At 48.6% G+C, this 22,940-nt stretch overlaps 1 protein-coding gene across 1 annotated transcript in view; it reads left to right on the forward strand.

Moving 5' to 3' along the window:
- The window catches only part of Igsf9b (immunoglobulin superfamily member 9B), a 44,957-nt gene extending 24,154 nt beyond the window's left edge, over window positions 1-20,803 (forward strand). Inside the window, exons 17-20 of the mRNA XM_035444204.1 lie at window positions 563-608; window positions 1,126-2,778; window positions 10,644-10,765; window positions 13,925-20,803. Coding sequence (XP_035300095.1) covers window positions 563-608; window positions 1,126-2,778; window positions 10,644-10,765; window positions 13,925-14,133 — 2,030 coding nt within the window. The 3' untranslated portion in view covers window positions 14,134-20,803. The remainder of the gene's footprint in view (window positions 1-562; window positions 609-1,125; window positions 2,779-10,643; window positions 10,766-13,924) is intronic.
- The last annotated feature ends 2,137 nt before the right edge of the window (window positions 20,804-22,940 follow it).

Genomic DNA, 22,940 nt, shown 5'->3' on the forward strand with positions numbered 1-22,940 from the left:
AGTATTTCTCCTCTGGAAAAAGGGATACAGGGATCTTGCAGGCAGACTTGTCAGTGGGATTGGATTTGATTTCTAAAATATTTTTGTTCATTTCTGGAAAATTCCATACATGTATTGTCTTCCCCCACCCATCTACCTCTAGCTCCCTCTAGGACCCACCAACCAAGCTCCATCCCCACTTCATGTCTTCTTTTTATCATCATCATCATCATCATCATCATCTTCATCATTATGGCAGAGAGTCCAGGCTGGCTTCAAACTCAAAATTCTCTTGCCTTGGCCTCCCAAGTACTTAGATTATAGGCATGTGCCTCCATGCCCTGCGGGACTTGATTTGAAAAGGGGAAGAAGAGAGCAAGGGTATTGCAGAGAACAGAATGGGCCAGGGCTGCAGGGAGAGAGGGCCTCTGAGATGGGCATAGAACTGCCAGGCAAGTGACATGAAGCCTTTCCCTCTGTGACTTTATATCAGGACTCTCTGTTGATCCTCCGTGCCCCATCCGGGTATAGTGTACCAGTTTTTTGTGGGGGCTCAGGCTTCTTCCTTTGGTTTTCCTTCCAGATCCTCCGCTCTCCATCACTCACTGTAGGAAGAGTCTCGAGTCTCCGTAAGTATCTCTGGCTGTTGGAGGTCTGTAGGTAAAGGGGGAGGCTGGACGTAGGTAAACTGTTAGTTTTGGTTGGCCCCATTTCCCTAAGATATTTCACATTTGCAGATTGACGTGTCAATTTTAAGTGTCCACATGGATTGAAGGAGTATAGTATGGATGGTCCAAGCTAGTAACTTATTTATTTAGCCTTGAGGGTTTTTTGTTTTGTTTTGTCCTTTGCTTTTCTAGAGTCAATGTTAATATTAGCTTGCATTTCTTGAGCAACTAGGGAATCGAATTGGAGTTGTGTATAGGCAGGGTGTACCAAATTTAGGGGCTGGCCAGAAGAAAAGTAGCAATGTGGGTGTTCCTTCTAAAAATGGATGCTACGTGTCTAGACAATTGGCCAGAGTTTCTGACCAAAATATTCAGCCCATCCATGTGTGTTTCCTTTAGAGCTACTGTTAAGACAATGGAAAGAAGCTGTAGGCTGTGTACAGCATCCCTTCTCACCTTCTGTTCCTGTCGCTTACAGCTTGTCCTCTGGCAAGGTGAGTCCTGAGAGCATCCGGACACTCCGTGCCCCATCCGAATCCTCTGACGACCAGGGCCAGCCTGCAGCCAAGAGGATGCTGAGCCCTACAAGGGAAAAAGAGCTGTCCTTGTACAAAAAGACCAAGAGAGCTATCAGCAGCAGGAAGTATAGCGTGGCCAAGGCTGAGGCTGAGGCTGAGGCCACCACACCCATAGAGCTGATCAGCAGAGGCCCCGATGGCCGCTTTGTCATGGGCCCTTCTGAGATGGAGCCCTCAGTGAAGGGCCGGCGAATTGAGGGTTTTCCCTTCGCTGAGGAGACGGACATGTACCCTGAGTTCCGGCAGTCAGATGAGGAGAATGAAGACACACTGGTGCCCACATCTGTGGCTGCTCTGAAGCCTCAGCTGACCCCTATGTCTTCCAGCCAGGACTCTTATCTGCCACCACCAGCATACAGCCCTCGGTTCCAGCCTCGTGGGCTTGAGGGCCCTAGTGGACTGGGAGGACGACTCCAGGCTACTGGCCAAGCGAGGCCCCCTGCCCCTCGGCCTTTCCACCATGGCCAGTATTATGGGTACCTAAGCAGCAGCAGCCCTGGGGAGGTGGAGCCTCCACCCTTCTATATGCCAGAAGTGGGCAGTCCCTTGAGCTCTGTCATGTCATCCCCACCCCTGCACACCGAGGGACCTTTTGGCCACCCCACCATCCCTGAGGAAAATGGAGAGAATGCTTCCAACAGCACTTTGCCCTTGACTCAGACACCTACGGGAGGGCGCTCCCCTGAGCCCTGGGGCCGGCCAGAATTTCCCTTTGGGGGACTGGAGACCCCAGCCATGATGTTCCCCCATCAGCTGCACCCCTGTGATGTGGCGGAGAGTTTGCAGCCCAAGGCCTGCCTGCCCCGAGGACTGCCCCCAGCCCCCCTCCAGGTGCCTGCAGCCTATCCAGGCATGCTATCTCTGGAGGCGCCAAAGGGCTGGGTAGGCAAGTCACCTGGCAGGGGCCCCATCCCGGCGCCCCCTACCACCAAGTGGCAGGACAGACCTATGCAACCTCTGGTCAGCCAAGGGCAGCTAAGACATACCAGCCAAGGTATGGGGATACCGGTGTTGCCTTACCCCGAGCCAACAGAGCCCGGGGGGCATGGTGGCCCCAGCACATTTGGCCTGGACACCCGGTGGTACGAGCCCCAGCCCCGGCCCCGGCCCAGCCCTCGGCAGGCCCGGCGTGCCGAGCCCAGTTTACATCAAGTGGTGCTACAGCCCTCCAGGCTCTCACCTCTGACCCAAAGCCCCCTTAGTTCCCGCACTGGCTCTCCCGAACTAGCTGCTCGTGCCCGACCTCGACCAGGCCTACTGCAGCAGACAGAGATGTCAGAGATCACCCTCCAGCCGCCAGCCGCGGTCAGCTTCTCTCGCAAGTCCACGCCATCCACGGGATCTCCTTCACAGAGCAGCCGCAGTGGGAGCCCCAGCTACAGACCCACCATGGGCTTCACCACTCTGGCCACAGGCTACCCTTCTCCTCCACCGGGCCCTGCCCCTCCCGCACCAGGGGACAACTTGGATGTGTTTGGACAGACATCTTCCCCTCGGAGAATGGGGGAGGAGCCACTCCGGCCAGAGCCCCCAACAACCTTACCTAGTTCAGGGTGAGTGTAAGCCACTGTCTCTGGCCCACTTCTGTTCTAGCTCTCCATGCTTTACTCTGTCCCCTACCTCCCCAACATCCCAACAACAGACTTTGTTTGGGACATATTGGGACCCCTGGGAGAGGAGCTCTGGCCACACATGGGCAGGGTGTCTTCACTGGGAATGATGGGGTTACCAGCTGGTACCCTGCCAGGAGCTTTACGTGTCTCCTCACCCAGCCTAGACTTCGGTGAAGGCTCTCCGTGTATCAGGAATGTGGGAAAGGGGAAGAGAACAGCATAGCAGGCAGCGATGTCTGTGAATACTGCCTTTGAGGTTGAGGCTGACCACATCCCCGTGTTCAGCGGTGTTGGGTAGCGGTGGTTCTCTGCAGTTGCCCACAGATTTTGTGTCTGAGTCTCCTCCCATAGCCACTCTGCACCAAGCAGGACCACTGCTGGGGGGGCTCCATGTGTACACATAGTGTGACCCTTAGCATGCTCAGTAAGTGCTGAACCCCAGGCTGTCCTTAGTCTCTCCAGGAAGATGCCCCTGGAGGCTGAGAACAAGCTCAGACCTGTGTGTGGGGAGCCATATCCCTGCCTGCCTGTGTGCCTCACAGGAAGCTACAGAGAGACAGACAGACAGACAAGCTCCCGAGATCTGCCCATCTGAGAGAGCACACTCTGTATTGTAGCAGCTGGTATTCCAGGTACCAGTTGGCCTGGATGCCTGTCTGTACCTCTTCTGTCCACCTGCCCTCCTCCCTTCTTCCTAGCCTTTGTTCCTTTTCAAGTTAGTCCATGTTCCTCTTTTCCTTCTCCATTGCCTCGAGGTTGACCCAGTTTGCTCTGAAGAGCCTGCCATGCCTCTGCTGTGCCCACCCGACCCTCTTCCTTTGCCTGGCCCTCATCCTTTCTCCCTTCTATTTCTCACTCTTTCTCTTGGGTTCAGTGCTTTGGTCTCTCTTCTTGATATAGTGGCCTGTGGAAGGGAGCAGAGTTCCAGAGGAGGCTGTCCTGGTGGTGGGGGGATGGGAGGTAGCTGGAGAGGAGGGAGCCCAGCCCTCCCACTCCCTCTACTCTGGTCGCTGGAAACTGCAAGCTTACCTCAGTGCTAAGGTGGGCGCTCCTGGTGGGCAGGCTGTGTGGGAATCCTAGAGGCTAGCTAGGGCACCTGCCTCTGCTGTCGTCACTCCCTGTCTGTGCCTTGTACAGCCTGCTCACGTCTCTGTTACATCATGCCTTTGGTTCTCTGACTCTTTTCCCTCACCTATTCTCTGGCCTGTGGGTCTCTGATGGCTATGCCCCCTCCTCCCCTCTGGGTGTGCGTGGGTGGTTCATCTGGCCGCTGTTGGTAACTGCTTTGTTTCTGATTATCTCAGCTATCTGGGCAGTGTTGTCGAGACAAGCCTCTCCTCAGCTCAATAGGTAAGGGAGTTCATCGGCGGGGCGGGGCAGGGTGGGCAGGTGGATGGGGCTTCGGCAGGGCCATTGCTTCTGTAAGAGGGGATCCAAAACACATCCCTTCATTGCCCCACCTGGGCAGCTGCTGCTCCTGGGTTCCCATGGCTTCTGGGTTCCCCACATTGCACTGCTCTGCTGCTCCAGCTGCCCAGCTGGCCATGCTGGAGCACTGCCTAGCTGTAGCTTTTATCCTCCAAGCCCACACCCACCTTTCTAGGATGGGCTGCAGTTGTTGTCACTCAGACCCTTGCCATCCTGCTGCCAACACCCACAGAGACCTCCACAGCAGCTGCAGGACCCCGCATGAACCCCAAAGGACCCAGAATTTCCATGATCAGCTTTGCGTCTGTACCCTTGGGGGACCTGTTTGGGTCCATAATGGGTTCCAGGTTCCTCTCATCCTCTCCTCCTCACTGCTCAGTTTCCCCAGCAGACTCAGGGATAGTGTCCTTCCTGCCAACCCCTCCCCCTAAACTCAGGTCTTTTCCTGGGGTTGCTAGTCCCTACTTTTCCTGGGGCTCTTCATGGTAGAGGTCCCTCTTCTGCATCCCTCTGAGTCCTCAGGGTCAGGTGGCTTCCAGGTCTTCGGAAGGTGGGAAGTGTAACCACTCCCTACACCCCTTGCATTCTGCAGCCCTTTCATGGTTGTTGCAGGACTGAAAGGTGACCTCGTCCTTAGAGTCACATTGCTTTCAGCATCTGAGGAGTAGCCATGCTGTCCTCGTGGGTCTTGTTCTTAGGAAATGGCCTTGGGAGAACTCATGCCAGGAAGAAGAGAGTTGAGTTGGCAAAAGCTGAAAACCCTAGAGATCAGCACTGTGCTCTCCCCTGCTGTGACTGGCTCCTCCAACATCCTTCCAGGTGGAATCTAAAAGAAGGGGCTCCCAGGCAAGGGGTCAGGTATCTCTTTAAAGATGCTTATGACACTCAGAGCTCCTTGTCAAGATAACCTAAAGAGATGTTTGTTTTTGCATATGCTCCGTTGCCCATCCTTTAGGACTGGCCAACTGCACCAGGCCCCTCTGTGGAAGGGAGGGTCCTTTTGCATTGGTGCTTTGGCTTCCTTATGAGAAGAGGCTGAATGCTTTCTTTCTCTCATACGCCATGGCAGGCTGCTCTTTGTAACTCAGGACTATAAATCTCATTGTGTCACAAGAGAGGCCTCCCAGAAAGAGACTGTGGGGACATTTTTATGACCTGCAGCTATAAAACTGTCAGTCAGTATTCAAGAGGCCCTAGTATTGTTTGAGACTGACTGACTGTCAGCCTGTGGCCATCCCTGTTGGCAGGATCATATAGTGCTTGGGAGCTCACCTGCTTCCAGGACCTCCTGGATGGATGCTACAGTGCAGGGAGAATCATTAGCTTCCCTGCCCTGTGCCTGTCCTCCCCATGATTCCCTGGCATAGCTCTTTTGTTGCCCCTGAGGTTTGGTACCCCTAGGACAGCTCTTAGCCAGTTCCTGGAAAGTAGATGGACTCTACTGTCATCTGTGATTTCCAGCCCCTGTGATCTCCCCCCACCCTCAACTCCACTGACCCTGTCTTCCCCAATGTCTTTGTCATGTCAGATCTGAGAGAACCCAGCCACATTTGTCACTGTGGCAAACCCAGAATCCAGGGGCAGCAGTGAGGGACCATTGTTCCTCTTCCAGGCCTGGCTAGCATCCCCAGACCAGAAGAAGGAAATCCTCTATGTTATCCAAGTTAGGGCCTTTGTGGTGCTAGGCAACAGGAACCTCTGCTCATTCTCCTGCTTGCTGAGAGACTCCCTGGGGCACAGGAGCTGCTGGGCCATGGGGAAATGGTGCCTCCTCTGTAGATGCTGTCTTCATGCTGTGCCTTTGCATGTGTCTACCACCCCCCTGCATCCCCTTCGGTCTTGCTTGGAGAAGTTGTGATGCTTCTTGTCTGCATTTGTCCTTGCTTTGTTTCTTTCCCTTTTCAGTTTCTGTTCTTTCCTCCTGTTCATTCCTACCCCCCCACCTTTCCTCTTTCTCTCTTCCCTCTTTATCCTCTTCCCAGCTCCCATCTCAATGTGGGGAGTTGCAGTATGTGGACCTATACTTCAGTGGGTCACTGGGGGCCCAGCCACGTACTCGGTGTCCCCTGATGCTGGTAACACTCAGAGTTTCCATCTCTGTCGAGTTCTGTTTCCCCTCACAACCTACTGTACCCTCTGTGAGGCAGGGGCCTGGAAAGCCTAACCTGATCCCCTTTTATTTAGGTGTATTCTAGGAAGGAGTCCCCATTTGGACACAAACATTTCCCGATCCCTGAGGCAGAATGCTGAGTCTGCGACCTGACCCCACCAGAGAGGGATACCTTTGTGATTGGGCTGGCAGGATGCTGGCTTTCAGATTTGCGGTTGTCCCTGGTGTACATAGAGGGCGCTTTTATCTTTTCCCTGGCTATCATATGTACTTGAATAGATTTCCCCATCCTTTCATGCGTGATGAGGGAAGCAAGGCTCCAGGCTATTTGCTCTAGGCTATTTCTTTCTGGGCTACTGTCTAGGCGAGTAGTGGAGAACTGTGTTACTCTAGTTTACTTTTCTGTTCCGATGATAAACACCATAACCAAAAGCAACTTTGGGAAGCAAAGGGTTTATTTGATTTACAGGCATGTCATTCAGGGTAGTCAGGGCCAAAGCTCAAGGGAAGAACCTGGAGTCAGGATCTGAATCAGAGACGTGGACGGACACTGCTTATTGCCCTGCTCCCAGCTTATGTTCAGTGACTTAACTGTCTTATAAAGGCCAGGCCCACCTGCCTAGGAATGGTACTACCCACAGTGGCCTGCACCGTTCCACATTTAGCAACTGAGAAAATGCCCCACATATATGCCTACAGGCCAATCCAGTGGAGGTCTTCAGGTGTGTAAAGAACTGCCATCTTGTGTGTCTTAAAGGCCAGCTCTTAGGACAGGCACTTAAGCAAGGATATGGCCAGCTGGAGTTTGACTTGCCTGGCCTAAGGTTTTCCTATGTTATAAATCTGCCACCTCATTTCTCAGCTACTCCAGGGAGCAGGGTGCTAGGCAGACAGGACCTCTTGGGTTGAATGAGTGGGATGGGAATTTTGTGTGGACTGGCATGAGGGTGGATTTTAAAGCAAATGTCGGCAATTTTTGGAAATTCTGAGCCGCAAAGAACAAAACCAGGTCACAGAACTGGGATTTATATGAAATGTGAGACCAGAAAAGCTCGTCGTAAGCTTGGAGGCCTTTGTCTGTCAGTAGTATGTCTGGGTTGTCCCCTGGGAGAAGGGGAACTGAAGTGTGCAGCATTCCCATATGTGGAGAAAACTCCAAGGAGAGCAGAGCCTCACTTTGGGAGACCAGGGTTGGAGTCTGTTGGAACCACCTCACCTACAGATCAAGTTCAGGTTTATTACAGAGTGACATGTTCTTCATCCTGATTCTTATCTCAGACACCAACGCCAAAGGTTTCTAAGCTGGAGTGGTGCCAGGTGGACTCGGCATTGACACGGGACACGATATCCTTCCTAAAAAACGGGAGGCAGGTTGATACTAGAGAGCTCTTGGTACTGTTCCTAAAATGTACTAAGAAACATTTCATGTCTTTTCTGTATCACTCATTCAAAACAGACCCATTATGTCTGTTCCTCTCTTCTCACCTGTCCTTCTAAAGACTTGCTTTTATTTTTGCTTCTGGCAATATGCAAGTATATCCTAGTGCCTCCAGGAGACATGGTCTGCTATGTTTCAGCATCTGAGTCCTGAGCTAGGAGCTCAAGCAGGTAGGCAGCAGTGTCCTTGAAGGGATGGAGCTTGGCTGCTTCTCAAGTGAAAACTTTTCTTTCTCGATGTGTCATTGTTGTTTTGGAGTTTATTCGGTTTGCCCTGTACCTGGTCTGTCTTGTTCCGTCTGTGACACTGAAGCAAAGGGTGGCAGTGGTCAGTGTACTGCAGAGCAGGTATGGGGAGGAGGGAAGTTCTGTTTGGTCTATTATAGTCTCTGTACCAACTTTACTGGGAAGAAATTTAAGGAGTGAGTGGTTTAGTCTAACACTGAAGAATCTGCCTGATTGCTTATATCTGGCTAAGTCACCCCCCCTTCTAAAATTGAGTTTTTCATTAGAATATGGTTAATGTAGTCTTTACCTCTTATACTCTAACAGGTGAGGTAAGTAGTAAGCACATATTATGTAATACAAATGATGATAGTAATGCTATGTTAATTGTGCTATTGGTATCCCACCCCCTGAAAATTTCAGTTACCTTGAAGGATTCTTGGGAATTTTCAGGGGGACTCTGTACCTGCTTCTTGTATAGCCTGTGCCCTAACCCCATTACTGAGGGCTTTCTCTGTGGTTGGCTGGATTGGCGCTGGCTTTTGAACTCATGGCTATCTATGGAACGCATGGAAAGTAGTTTTACCATTTCCCCAGCTATCGTGTGTTAGTAAATTGTTTTGCCCAACCTTCCATCCACAGTAGGGAAAGGCAGCTCCCATGCTGTTTCTGCCGATTGGCTAGGGGATAAGAGAGAACTATGCTGTAACTGTGTCATCAAAGGTTGTGCTGGGGAGCGATGTGCCTGCCTGTGTATCTCACCTCACACGGCCTTTCCAAATGCTGGCCAGGATTTGCATTAGAGATAGCAAATGGTGGAGGATTCATGTCTTTGATTTTCCTTTCAGGCAACACAAAGAACATTGTCCAAGCTGAGAAGGGGTCATGCAGGCTCCCTCCAAAATCCCTTCCAGCTGCAGCTTTGGGGGAAGATCTCTGGGTAGAACTGGGTTGGGAGAAGGGAAAGGGATTGGACACTGACATCTTGGGTCTTTGGAGGGACTTGGTCACACTGTGAACTAGATTGCTTTTCTATGGGGCATGGGTACCTACCTGTGTGGTATTATAGTGATGCTGGGGAGGAGGGTGGTGCTGTGTAATGTTAAGGAGCTGCCTCTGACTTGAACTTGAGAGTGTTTCTTGATACTCAATGCACTAAAAGACTTTGGAGCAAATGGCATCCATCAAGGAAGATGGAGGTTCCTTCACGGCCAATTACTTCCAGAGACCAGAGGCTTACCTGCCACAAGTCTGTAAGTTTCTTCTTCCCAGTGCTTGTAGAAGCCTTCCATGTTGGAGAAATGCTACTGTCTTTTTCATCCCTTCCTCTTTGCCCCTTCTCACTTTCCCTCCCCCACCTCAGATAGCTTGTGGACTTTTGGGGACTTCTTTGGCTCTCACAGGACTATGGGGGTTTCTTTTTTTTAAATCAGGATTTGCTACAACCTCACTGTTATGGACGTGGGGAAGGGAGATGTGGTGCTTGGAGACAAGAGAGAGTCACCTTTGTCTACCATAGCCCTGGAATGTCCCTACCTTACCTGGTCTCATGCCAATACCAGTGTTTGTGTGAAGAAAGCATGCCCCGCCTCTCTCTTGCCCTCTTTCTTCCTCAGGCTCCAAGTTGTCTTACTTTGAGAAAAACTGAGATAACATGTCTTCTCCATTTTCTTCTTTTATGACTCTTGGCAAAGCTCTCTCTTTAGGCATAGTGTCACACACTGCTCTCCTTTCAGTTTGCTTTGGTTCACTTTGTGACCTAGGCTGCCCAGGCTCTGGTTAAGTGGCTGACTTGATCCATCCCATAATTGGGGTGGAGAAAGAAGGGTCAATATGTAGGCGTCTCCTCTTTCAGCAATCTGAACATTTAGGTTGAATCTTAAGCTACAGAACTCGCTGGAGACCAGTGACACACAGCAAGGACTTTGTGAGGCCATAAGAGTTAAACACTCGGCCCTGTCATAATCTCCTTCTACTCTCTTCTGTTTTCTTATGAGGCTGAGGAAGTCTGAGCCTAGTCTGCAGTGTCACGCAGACATGCCTGCTGAAGACGTTGGTGTGTCACAGCAGTTAGCTGTGAGGTTCTAGATGAATCTTGCAGAAGGAGGGAGTGGCTCTGTGAAGGTGGGTTCTGCAGAGCCCACACCTCACTGGCTACTTGCTCCTTCTTTTCTCTGGAGATGGAAGGCAGCTTGCTGGGACTGGATTGGCTCACCTCCTGCTTTAATCCGCTCTGCACTTTTTACTTAAAGGTCTTGATGATGGTGAGTTCTAGGAACCGACTCTTCTCTGGCACTTGCTTATCGCAGCCTAAGTGGTGTGTGGTGGGCTTACATTAAAGTCTCTCTCTCCTTTCCTAGGGTCTTCTGATTGCTCCACAGGTTGGTTTCCACCTGAGATAGGCCTCCTGCTGCTGGAAGCTTTCTATCGGGTTTTCTCCCTTCCAGGAGCAATAGGAAGGCAAGTGTCCAGGAGTGATCGTGGACACCCCGGACTCCATCCCTGGGCTCCACCCTTCTATGGGCAGTCCTTTGGCTTTCTTCCAGCCCTCTTCAAAGGCTCCTTTCTGGGAGCTGACCTGTGCCTCTCTAATTGTTCCTTGCAGAATACTTCCACCTGCACCCGGGAACGCTGCTGTGCCTGAGAGGCTGGAGGCTCTGAGATACCAACGGATAAAGAAGCCCAAAAAGTCATCCAAGGGCTCTTCGAAGTCAAAGAAACGATCCGGTAAATGGTGGGAAGTGCCACTCCTCTTTCCACCGTGCTTTTCCCATTTGACGAGGATTGTGGGCCCAGGATCCCAGCCTTGGGTGTCCTCTAGAAGTGAAGCCAGCTTCTCTTGTTCTTGGTTTCCTTTTTCATTTTCAATAATGCACAAATGATTTTCATATAAAAGCACAGGAAAGATATCTGATTGCCTTCCCTTCCCAGTTCATCTCTTCCCTCCTGGGGAGCCATTGCTCTGAGGGTGTGTGTGCCTGTAGAACCTTTCCTGTATTCACAGCTTTAGAAAGTCCACCATATTGTTTGAGCGTGGTTTTGAGCAACATAAGTAGTATACTATTCTTTCCCATTCTGCAGCACACCTTGCTGTTATCCCGTCTCCTTGTACGATTCTCCGTCACCATTTCAAGCCCTCTAGTTGAACACAGGGCAGGTTTGAAAGAGCTTAGGCTCACATGGCATGGACCAGTCTCTACACTGACTAACTTCTTCTAAGGAGAGAGAGCAAAATCTCCCCGTTTGCTAAAGGGCACTTCCACTGAAGTACATCTGATGCATATCCGGCAGTGATGGGTAGCTTTTGAAAGAGTGCAAAAAGAATTGTTCGCTCATTTAGAAAAGCAGTTGATGTTTATCAGATACTCTCTTTCTACATGGGAATGCTGTGGCAGCCTGTCAAGAAAGAATGTTCCGCAGTTTCTTTGCAGATCTTTGATGACTACTGTAGAGTAACTGTCTTAATAAGCCAAGCCCCTGAACTTATTGATGACTTAGCCTTTGAATGTGGCCAGTTTCCTGTCAGTTTGTTGATGGCAATACAAAGGCAGAGAAAAAGTAAATTGTCTTGTCTTGAGACTGAGTCTGGTTAGATAGCTCAGGCTGGCCCGAAACTAGCTGTGTAGCCTAGGCTAGCTCTGACCTTTTGGTCCTCTTGCAACCTTTTGATGGCTAGGATTACAGGTGTGTGCTACCATGTTCATCAAAAATGAATTTTTTGAGGTGTGTGTCAAGATTGAATTCAAAGCTGAATTTATACTCATTCAATTTAAACATATACATAATACATACATACATACATACATACATACATATATATTCCTTTTATGTGTGTGCACATTTGTCATTTAATGATAGCAACACATTCTGAGAAATGCACCATTAGATTATGTGGATACTGTGTGAATATCACAGACTATGCTTGTATTAACCAGGACAGTCACTATGTAATACAGTCCATGGAACTGCCATTGAATATATGACCTTGCCTTGGTTAAAATATTCTTATGTAGTGCATGACTGTAAATTTTAATAAATAAATTTCATCTAATTATTGTAAAGTAGGCCACATCAGGTGCACATGTTCTCGCTAGTGCCTGGTCTGTTTTAATAGCTCTTGGGTGTCTGCCTTTAGCCCAGGTGTCTTCTCTGAGTTCAAATCTTGTACATCCAGTTAGCTGTTGAACTTGGACTTGAATGTTTTATAACTCTTCATGTTTTTGGTTATCCTCTTCCAAACCACCTCTCCCCACTTCTCTTCAGTTGTATAAATGGCATTGCTTCATTCATTCCCAGCTTCTCCCCAAAGTCTTTTGCCCTCATGGCTCTCACACCTGATCCTTTTGGTGAGGTTTATGGGTTCAACTGTTGCAATATATCTAGCCTTCTTTGGTTGTCATTACTGAAAAATTTGAAACTCCAGTCTGGTCTTCTCCTATTTGGACCGGTGCAATACCTTGCAGTTGCCCCTGTTCCATCTACAATCTTATAGTATCCCACAGAGATGACACTCTGAACCTTACCTAGGGAGATAGTGATCACTCATTGATTACTTAGCCTTTAGGTATGGGTGGTTTCCTATCAGTCTGTAAATAGGAATACTGAAGCAGTGGAAAAGACATTATTTTGTTATGGTTTTAAGACAGGGTCTCACTGTACAGTTCAGGCTGGCTTGAAACTAGCCATATCTGGGCTTGAACTTTCAATCTTTTTGCTTCCACCGGAGTGAGCTGTAGAGATTTTACAGCTCTCTTTTTAAACAAGTGTGTTTACACACACACACACACACACACACACACACACACACACACACACACACACAAACACATTTTCTCTCACACAAATCTTCTAGAAACCTTTCCTTGTGACAAGTACAAGTTTTAAACTCTGTTGCCATACTGTCATCTTTCTCTCTCTAGAGCACACTGTGTCTCCTTCCTTCCTTCCTTCCTTCCTTCCTTCCTTCCTTCCTTCCTTCCTTCCTTTCTTCCTTCCTTCCTTCCTTCCTCCCTCTATTCCTCCTCCTCCTTCTTTTTTTAAAGGCAGAATCCCACTAGGTAGCCCAGCAGCCTCAAACTCATAATCCTATTGTCTAAGTCTCCCAAGTATGGAGATTTCAAACTTGTGTCGCTGTACTGGCTTATACCTGCTCTTTGGGTTTCTGCACTGGCTGTTCTTGTGGATGGTAGCCATTTTCATTCAGCTCTGGGGAAGACGCCTGGTTCCAGATTCCAGGCAGATATTAACAGAAGTGGGACCCTGACCATTGGCACATTCCTATTACATCCTTCTTTGTTATTGCACTTGCAACACCTAAGAATCCAGTTTCTGTATCTTTCAAATCTTGACAGTTTGTCTCTTCCTCCCTACCTTCATGCTGAACTATAATCTAGGAAACAAAACCTTCCCACTGTATCCTCAGAAGGGCCATGAGGCAGAGGAATGGCCCTGGCAGTGGAAGAGGTGTGCAGGCCTTACTGTCGCTCATGATTGAAGCCTCATGAAATGTCTGTCATTGTTTGGGGTAGGTGAGAAAGTTGAATTGAAGCTCTGCTTCCTGCTTCCTATAATGATAACTGGAATCTAGGAGACATAGCACAGCAGGTATCAGTAGACTGGTTGCTGAAACTGCTTGATCATTGAGATCCATGAATTCATAGAAAGGAAAATACCTACCTTACTTGGTTGACTCAAGACTGGGTTGTTGGTGCTCCAGTGAGGAAAGAGGAGGTTCTCTGCAGCAGTTTGGCCTCAGAGCCATACACACAGGTGCTCCCTTGGTTTCCGTGGCAACTTGGACTTCAGCCCTGGGAGTTGCATGGTGTATCTGAGGCTCTGTTCTACCTTTTCACTCTTCTTCTTTTGTGTCTGTCTCTTTCTCTGTAGACGGTTCTGCCTCCCAGGCTCAGCAGCTTCCCAACTCTCAGGTTCTGTGGCCCGACGAAGCTGTCTGCCTCCGCAAGAAGAAGAGACATCCTCGTCCTGATCCCTTTGCCCGGCTTTCAGACTTGTGCCACCGTCAGCTACCAGAAGACCAGACGGCCATCCTCAACAGCGTGGATCATGATGACCCAGGCCACGCTACTCTGCTATGACTTGACGTCACTCTAAGTGTCCCCAGGGTGGGGTGCTAGGCTAAGGGGGCAGAGAGGGACCACTGTACAGGGCCTTGTCCTCCTCTGCCCATCCTGGGTTGGCTCAGGCCCTTGTCCTTGTGTGTCCCCTCCTGCCAGTGAGCTTCTCCCTTAAGATCTAGCTGACTAGCCTTGTCCACAGGACAGAGAACTGGGGGAAGAGCTCTTACCTGTGGCTCAGAGTTGGGAGTATATGAGGACAGAAAACATCTGTCTCGACACCACCTCTCCCACTTTACTAGATTCTTCTCACCTCTTCAGATGTCTTAGGAAGTGAAGAAGAGAAAAGCAATGGCTTTTACTACACTGCATTTGTTTCAGTTTTCCAAGTCCCAGGAGGGGGTTAGAATTACATCCTGTCCTCCAGACTCCACATATATATAGATATAGATACAAATACACTTGTGTGTAGTTGGTGGGTTTCTCTATGTGTATATATATGTACATTGAAGCAAAGTGCTGTTTCTCCCTGTGGTCGGTGAAAGATTGAGGAAGGCACTGAACAGATGGGCTTGGTGAGCAGGGCGGGCTATGAGCTGGTGGGTGCCCTCATGTCTGTCTTGGGAGATCATTCCAGCTGAAACCGGATTTATGCCTCCCAGCTGAATTCACCATTGTTTTTTCTAGCCTCTCCCACCTAGAGTGGAAATGGGGCCCTGCCACGATTCCTAGCTCCCTGCTTGGGGGGTTAGCAACAAGTTACTCCTGAACTAAACCCCAAGCCTTTACTGCCTGCTTGCTAAGTGAGGAAAGCAAGGCCAGGCTCAAGGCCAGACTGGCATCTTCCTTTCTTCTGCAGTTTGACACTCACCTTAGAAATAGTGGTTGTTTAGCAGTGGGGCTGACAGGCAGGCCCGGTATACAACCCCCTGTTCATGTGGTCATGCCTTGGTCTTTTCTGTTCCAGCCAGGGCTAGGAACCCTGCAGCCAAAGGCCCTCCTGTTCTGCAGCCACCTGTGCTGAGCACCAAGCTGCCACAGCTCTATTTATACCCATCTTGGCTCTGAACGCAGAGCACTGCTCCCCCGCGGCCGGTTGGCTCCTCCTTTCCTTTTGTGTCTGCTAATTCTCCAGATTGATTAATTGCCATTTGTGGGAGCTGCCTGCGGCTCCTTGGCATACTCTCTGTGTGCTGTCTGCCAACTCTGCTTTGCCCTGGGGTCCTTCTCCACCTCCTGGACCCAATCTCCAGTGCATGAGATGAAGAAGTGAGGGTACCTCAGATGGTTGAGTTGTGGGGTGCTCTTTTCTCACTGCTCCTATATGGAGCTGGCTGAGCTGCAGGAATGATGGTGGAAGGAGTGGTGGGCAGGCACCAGGGCCCTTATCTTTTCTCTGTACAAATCTGTCCTGGTTCAAACTGTTAGTACTCAGAACTTTTCCTGATGCCATTTGTCAATTCAGATACTTCTCTCTCTCCTGAAAAGGTTATGGTGTTGCTCAAGCGCTGAGAAGGGGGAGAGTGCCTCTCCCCATGCTTTGCCTAAAGTAGTGGTAACCGCCAGCTTCCCGGAAGTGTTCCTTCTTGGTGCTGCTGTGTCCATCTCTCCCCAGTGACCTCCTCCAGGCATTAGCCATGTCTACTGGAAGGCTTCTGCTGGTCCCACAGAAGCTGCTAGTCACTTGGCCTAGTGACTTTGATGAGGTCACAGGGGCTAGGAAAGTGACTTTTTTTTAGCGCTTCCATCTTGGGGGATGGACTGCATCTCTGCAGCCAGGCCTTGGTGCTTCCTTCTCTCTCCCAGTGGCCTAGGGATGGGCTCCACATTGAGGCTTCACACAAGCCACACTACTGCAGCTTTCTTCCGGACGTAGGGGAAAGAGGGGCCAAGAGCAGTTTCTTTTGCTCTGAGATTAGGCCATGTGCCTCAGACCATCTAACTCATGTGATTCTCAGAGGTGTTTGAGTCCACTTGACCTCTGGACGTAATTTCCAACAAAGCAGAAGAGTTGAGTTCAAAGACTCATACCCTCTTTCAGAAGTGGGACATTGCTTCTGCCACTGTGCCACAATGGGCTGCTCACTCAAGTGTCTCCTGGGGTTATTGGGAACATATCTACCTGAAATACTGGAGTAGTGTTTGGAGGCTCACAGTGGCCTAGTATGTGGTCTTTGCTTGCTCTCTCACAGCACGCAATTCCTGAACCATGGAGTGTAAAAGTATATGATTGGGGCTGGCAAACTTTGTACTGAATTTGGCCAACTGTTATAAGGACCCTCCTAGAAATTCTTGCCCTGATACTGTCTGGGCCTGGAGGTCAGAATGGAGGAGAAGTTGAGGTGGAAGACTGCTTCTTTCAGATGTTGTAGGGCCAAGAGCCAAACCTTGTGGGCTGAGCTGCCTCAGTCCATGGCTAGGCTTGCATGCTGGGCTTTCAGGTTGTGCTAACAAAGGTGCTGACTTCTTCCTCTTCTTGCCTCTGGCAGTGCCCCTTACCTCTGCCTAGCTGACCAAAAGGTGGAAACTGCTTCTGACTGGCCTCTGGGTCACAGCTGTGCTATTGTGTCCCCTGTACTCAGAAGGGGGACAAGGTCTATCCATTCCAAAGTGGCCTCTGATGCATTCTCCTCCTAAGAGGTCTTCCTTCTTGTGACTTTTCTTGGAGACCAGCAGCATTCTGCACTTCAGGAAACTGTTTCAGTCCTTCCTTTGGTGACTGCAAAGCAAACTGGCAGGGTCCTGCCCCATGGTCAATGTGATGATCAGGGTGTCAGAGGCACACTCTCAAGTGCAACATCTGGGCACATGTTTGACAGTCTGGTTGGAAATGTGTTATGTTGGGGTGTATCCACTTCTAGGGACCAATGACCTTTACACTCTGCCTTTGAACTTGGCAGTGACCACTATGAGCTTGCTAGGGTTTTCACCCTCCTTGCTGTGGGAGATGATGTCTTCCAAGTCCTCCCTTTGCATCTGGTAGCCTTGCAGAAGTAACCCAGTTCAAAACCTATTCCTGTACTCAGTATTTTTTCTATCTTTTCCTTCTGCATCTTGAAAATGCTCAGTGTCTAATCCACAATCCAGAAAGAGTGTAAACCTGGTTCTCTAAGGGTCCAGAAAGATTGCAATTTGGGGGAAAGAAGATGAAAAATAAGAAGTAAATCTTGCTTCTTTATTCTGTGGCTGTCCATACGGAGCTTCACTTCAGTGCTCTGTGCACCCATGGTCATCGGTGGCCATTGGTCCGGCATCGGATGCTGGACCCTGCCTAATGGTCAGCCTATCTTCTTCCCACTTTTCTTAGAGGGAGTAGAACAGGAGAGAAGAGGTCTTCAGAAAGTCTTTCTCAGTGGAAAGGGTGCTGTATCACACAGCATGAGCAGATTTGCACTCCATCTCCACAGGCTTGGGTTATGTTTGGGGGAGATTTCAGAAGGATGAGAACAATTACTTATTGATATTTTTCCAGTGTGTTCTCTCTTGGTTTTTGCACAGTGATCTAAACTATTTGAGGTTGAACAGATTTTAATTGTTTATTCTTCTGCTCTTTTCATACAGAGAAAACTGGGTAAGGTTGAGATGTGTGATTCCTTTCTTTCCCTCTTCTGGTGAGACTGGCACACACTAGCTTCAGGGGAGGAGTCCCAGAACATTAGGGCATCTTAGTTGCTTCCTAGGATCTGTATTTGAGGCTGTTATGCATAGCTCGAGCCATTTCTTCTGATTTTGATAGCAGAATCCTTTAGTGGTCTTGGGGTGGGCTGGGAGAATTGTAGGTAAGTACATTTTATTAGTATGTAGAGAACGCTAGAAATTGAAAAGCTATTGGCTTGGACTTGCTTTGCTTGCATGTAAAAGTGCTTTGAGGGGCACTGCAGGGACCTGGGGATAAGAGGATAGAGTCAAGGGCAGTGATGGAGGGGTGGTGTGGGGAGGTACCGCTGATGCTTTCTCTGAGATCCTGAGCATTTCCACTAGTGCTCATTGGCTTGACTCTACCCTTTGTGCATGCTCCGAGACAATGGAGGCTCAGGGTCTTGCTGATTAGCTTTGTCTCTTTGGGAAGAGCCTCCAGAAGACCCTTCATAGCCATTCTGCACTGAATAAAGTAATTGATAGGGCAGGTGTGGTTCAGGAAGAGAAGTGAGGATTAGACTGGAGAGAAGACTTGATTGTGACCAGGTATGTGAGACTGAGAAAGATAGAGCATTAACTCAATTGTAGAGAGTTCAGGAATCCTGGGATGACCAGGTGAAAATGCAAATAAGGCACCAAACCTCCAGTTCTCTTTGTGACCACTCTACCAGCCCAGAAGACAGTGCAGACAGTTTAGGTGGAATCATCACTAGGAAATGAGTGACTGCCAGCGTGGGCCATGAGGAATGAATAGGCCCGGTGTGGGAAGGATGTAGCCACTGAGAACAGGTTGTGGGCAGGGCTTGGTAAGAAGGCCCAGCCTGGATCTTGGAAGAAATCTTGCTTAAGGCAGGGCTTTTCTGTTTGTAGAACTGGCCTCTAACTCCAAGTGCTGAATTCATTTTTTTTTCTTCTATTTGTGGAGCTTCTCTGGTGAAACCTGGGAGACTGGCCTTCAAATGCCATCAGTAACTGCTTTCCAGTAGAGAGGGAAGGTTCTCAGGAGCTTGGTGCTCATTGTCTTGGCAGCTGTGGCACATTGTGCTCCTAGTCTGTGTCTGAAAAGGCCCATCGGACAGTGCTGATGGTGCACAGGAGGCCTGGCCTCCGAACTTGTCAGTGTTTCTTGAGCTGTAGAGAATGTTTTCATCTTGGAGGCTACACAGTGACCTAATATCCAGAGGTTTTGTCTTCAATTTCTCTCTTCCTTTGATAGGTTAAATTTACCACACTGTAGCTATGAGAGTGAAATAATTTCACCTGAATTCAGAGACTATTTATTCTGTACTCCTTACTGTATCCAACTTCCTCTTGGGTCAAGAGGAATAACTGAAGATCTCCTTAAGAGAAGTCAATAAACTGAGAATCAAATCTCTGACCGGACTCTAGTAACTCTCACCAACTCATGCAACTTGGTATTTGAGTGGAGCTGGCTTGTACCTTTTGATGCTGAATCAGCACAGGTCCAGAGCCTAATATCTGGGCCCCTGTCTTTACTTCCAAATAAACCTTTCAGGAACAAATACACTGTCTGCACCAGATGTTTGGTGTCTTGGATTGCCAAGAGGGTAGAATTTTTTCATGACATCATTAAAAATCCCTAATCGATTGAGTCTGATCCAAAGATACTCCCAAATCATAGGAATATCTGTGTAGATTAAAAAAATTCTTTAGTGCAAACCTTTTTAGTGGCTGGCCGTGCCTTAGGAGAGGAGAGTTGAGGTATCCTAACTGCTAAATATTTGGGTAGATCAGCAGCCAGCCATTGAATCACTTGGACATTCTCTTCTACAGTGGGTTGGTTGCAGCAGCTAGGGACTCTGAAGAGTGCTGGTGAACAGTGATCAGCTTTGGACCCCTGGTTAGGGAATTCAACCAAAGCAGCATAAGAAACTCATTTTGCAGCCAGGGCCTTGACTGTTCCTTTCCCACCCAGCTTAACTATACGGCAACATGAATGACTGGGCTTATTGTTCTTCTGAGTTTTGAAGAAATGCATCCCATCAATCCCATCTCCCACTGGCATTAGATTTCCTGGATCTGCTTTGGGGAGTAGAGCAGGCTCTCCCTCCACCCAAAGCCACACCATTCAGGCTCTATTTCCTTCTTCTCCCCACTTGTGTGTGGCTCCAGGATCTCTGGCTTGTGCATGGTCTACAATAGGAAGGTGGTTGGGTTGGGGAGAGAATTGGGGAGGATGTAGGGGTTGGACTCCGGGAGGGAATTTGCATTTTCAACCTTAAAATACTGTAAGCATGTTTTGGGGTGACCTGGGATTTTCACTTAAACTATGGTTAGGGAAAATGCCTGATGCTCCTCATAGGGGAGGTGGGCACTCAGGGGGACATTTGGCTTCTTTTTGGCTTAGGATTTTATTTTATGTGGTGGAGGAGAATAAGCATCCTCACAGTCACCCTGCAAACCTTGGAAGGGAAACTCATTCTATCACTGAATAGTTATATTGCCTACTGAGAACAATGAAACAGTCTGTCACAGGTAGACATTGCCCTGGCTGGGTAGAGAAATGGATGGATGGCACCAGTTCCTCAGCAGGTCAGGTTATCTGCCTGGTCATGAACCCCTGGCCCACTGTTTATTCCAGTGTTCAGAAGTAAGTGTGTTAGATGGGTGTGAGTATGTGGGATGTGTGTGGTGTATGCATGGTATCTTTGTGTGCATGAGTGTGTGTTTGTGGTGTGGTGTATGCAGTGTGTGTGTGTGTGTGTGTGTGTGTGTGTGTGTGTGTGTGTGTATGCATGTGTATGTGTGTGTGTGTGTGTTGTAGGGGTATGATTTGTGTGTGTATTTGATTCGAGTGTGGGTATGAGGGAACTGTAGAGACACAAGCTTTGCCTGGGTAACATCAGGCGCAGTTATGGCTGACTCTTTGCTAGACAAATTTCTGTTTTGGTAGGAGGGTCATACTCATAATATACCATCTTGAGTGTATTTTTATGGAGATTGTATATAAAATTATATAAATATATATAACTTGTTCTATTTTAAGGTGAAATGAGACTTATTGGGGGGAGGGCAAGAATCAGATGCAATAGTGGTGACTAACAGTGGGAGCTTCAGGTAAGTTGTCCACGTGGGGAGTGGGAGGAGTGGGTGGGAAAGAGATGTAAGCTGGGCAGGAGTGGAGGCTCGTGCCCTCTGCACACATATATAAATATAAAGAAAACCTATATAAAGCTATCTAGCATATCAATATATCTATATATCTATATGAAGTCATAGTTTGCTTTATTTTTGTACCTGTGCTTAGAGACACTTTGAGCAGTATCACCTCCCCCAGGTGGTCCGGGGTGCTAGCTCATGCCTTGATGCCACCTACTTCTCCATCCTTCCTGAGACATGCTATCTGTTTGAAGCTGCTTGAGTCTTTCCGATAGAAATGTGTATATATGAATAAAATTCAAATCATTTGCAGGAAGAGCAAGAGAGCTGACAATGGAGAGCTTCTGGTATATCTCTTGTCGGGAGGGTTCCCTGACTCATACTGTTTTGTAGAGGTGCTCAGCATAGAAAGGATGGTGGAGGGCTAAGCATGAATCCATGCCCTCTGGCTAAGGATTGGTACTCAGTTCCTTGGAAAAATTCTTGCTCAGCATCTTGGACAAAGGGAGGTCAGGTTGTCTGGGTCATAGAGTAACACTTGTCATGGTTTGTAGTGCCTGGGCTCATGCAGTCCCCTGTAGAAGGTAGGGGTGAGATTTTGAGGCTGACTGCGTGGGCTCAGTCTTGGTGAAGATACACCCTGGTAATTATTGCTGCAGATTCTTGGAACCAGTGTGAATGTGATATCTAGTATAAATATAGCATCTGTGCTTTTTCGTTTATTTTTTTAAGTGGAAAATAAATTGTTGTCAGGAATGGGATGGGTGGTCTAGTCCTGGAACACTGAATGGAAGATCAGGAATGAGGGACTAATGCTGGCCAGGACTTGAAGGATGAGTCCCACTGCCATCTTCCTCCTGCTCAGTCCTGGACTCTGAAACTAAATAATGTATTGGAAGAAGGTGGGTGGGAGGAGTTCATTTGTGTTTGGGCAAGAAGCTGTGTACTCTGAGGAATACCTCTTTGAGAATTCAAGACCTCACATATGCTGTAAAGGCCATGCACCTTCAGCCTTAGCTGGCATCTCCTGGTACTAGCTCTTTTTTCTCATGTGCCAAGTGATCACAGCAATTTATGCTTGAGACCATTGCAGAAGCCAGGAGAGACTCAGGCTATAGTCTAGTTTTCCTGCTTCTCAGTCATGAAAAGGCAAAAGTACTTCCTCTTCCCAAGCTAGAACATGATGTTAGCCAAGAGATCCCACCCCAAATGCTCAACCATGGGAAGGCCCTTTTGGGCATTAGGGGTGATGGGCAGAGTAGGGCAGAGTGGAGTTTGAGTCTAACTCCTGATCCTTATGGAGATCTTATGATTCCCTTTCTCAAAGTACTCAAAAATTTCCAAGGATATTGTGGGAAAATGGACTCTATCCATATAGTACTGGATGGTCTCCAGCATCCAGTCTAACTGGAAGTGTGTCTGGTCCTACCCACAGCCTCCTCAGGAGGTCAAAGGAGGATATGGCTAGGTGTTTCTTGTACATTTTCTAAGAGATTGAGCAAGAAGAAGAACAGCAAATTCTTTGTCCCTTCCTAGCTTGAGTCCACTCCTCACTTACTAAAGAGGGGTTTCCATTACAATTTTTTGGTTCTTAGAGCCCACCTCTTCTCTTTGTAAGTAGATTCTATCTCACTGCTGTTCATAAGAGGCCAGCAGAATTAATCACTTTAGCATCCCAAGGCTCATACTCCATGAAGTCCAGGTTTGCTCTGATGCTTTACTCTTTCCACATTGAGCCAAAGGCTTGGTCCTTAGAAACCTCAGCAGCATCAAGATGCATGAAATCACCGTCCTATTTCATGATGTCCAACTGACCTTTCTGTGGAAATGGGAAGATGGACTTGGTCTTTACCCTGAAGTTTTAGAGCTTGGGGAATATGTTACATTTGCCCTTTCTATGACCCAGACCTCAGTAAGAAAGGTGAGCATTGGAGGAGAAAGGACTGGTGGCCCAACACCAGTCACCTAATCTGCAGAAGAGCCAGCTTTCCACAAGGGAACACAGAGCAAAGGAGGTCAGGGTCTGATTATATATGGAAAAGAAGAGTTATCTTAGACTCTCTCAGTTA

Source organism: Cricetulus griseus, chromosome 4 (genome assembly GCF_003668045.3).
Source record: "Cricetulus griseus strain 17A/GY chromosome 4, alternate assembly CriGri-PICRH-1.0, whole genome shotgun sequence".
NCBI classification, from domain to species: Eukaryota; Metazoa; Chordata; class Mammalia; order Rodentia; family Cricetidae; genus Cricetulus; species Cricetulus griseus.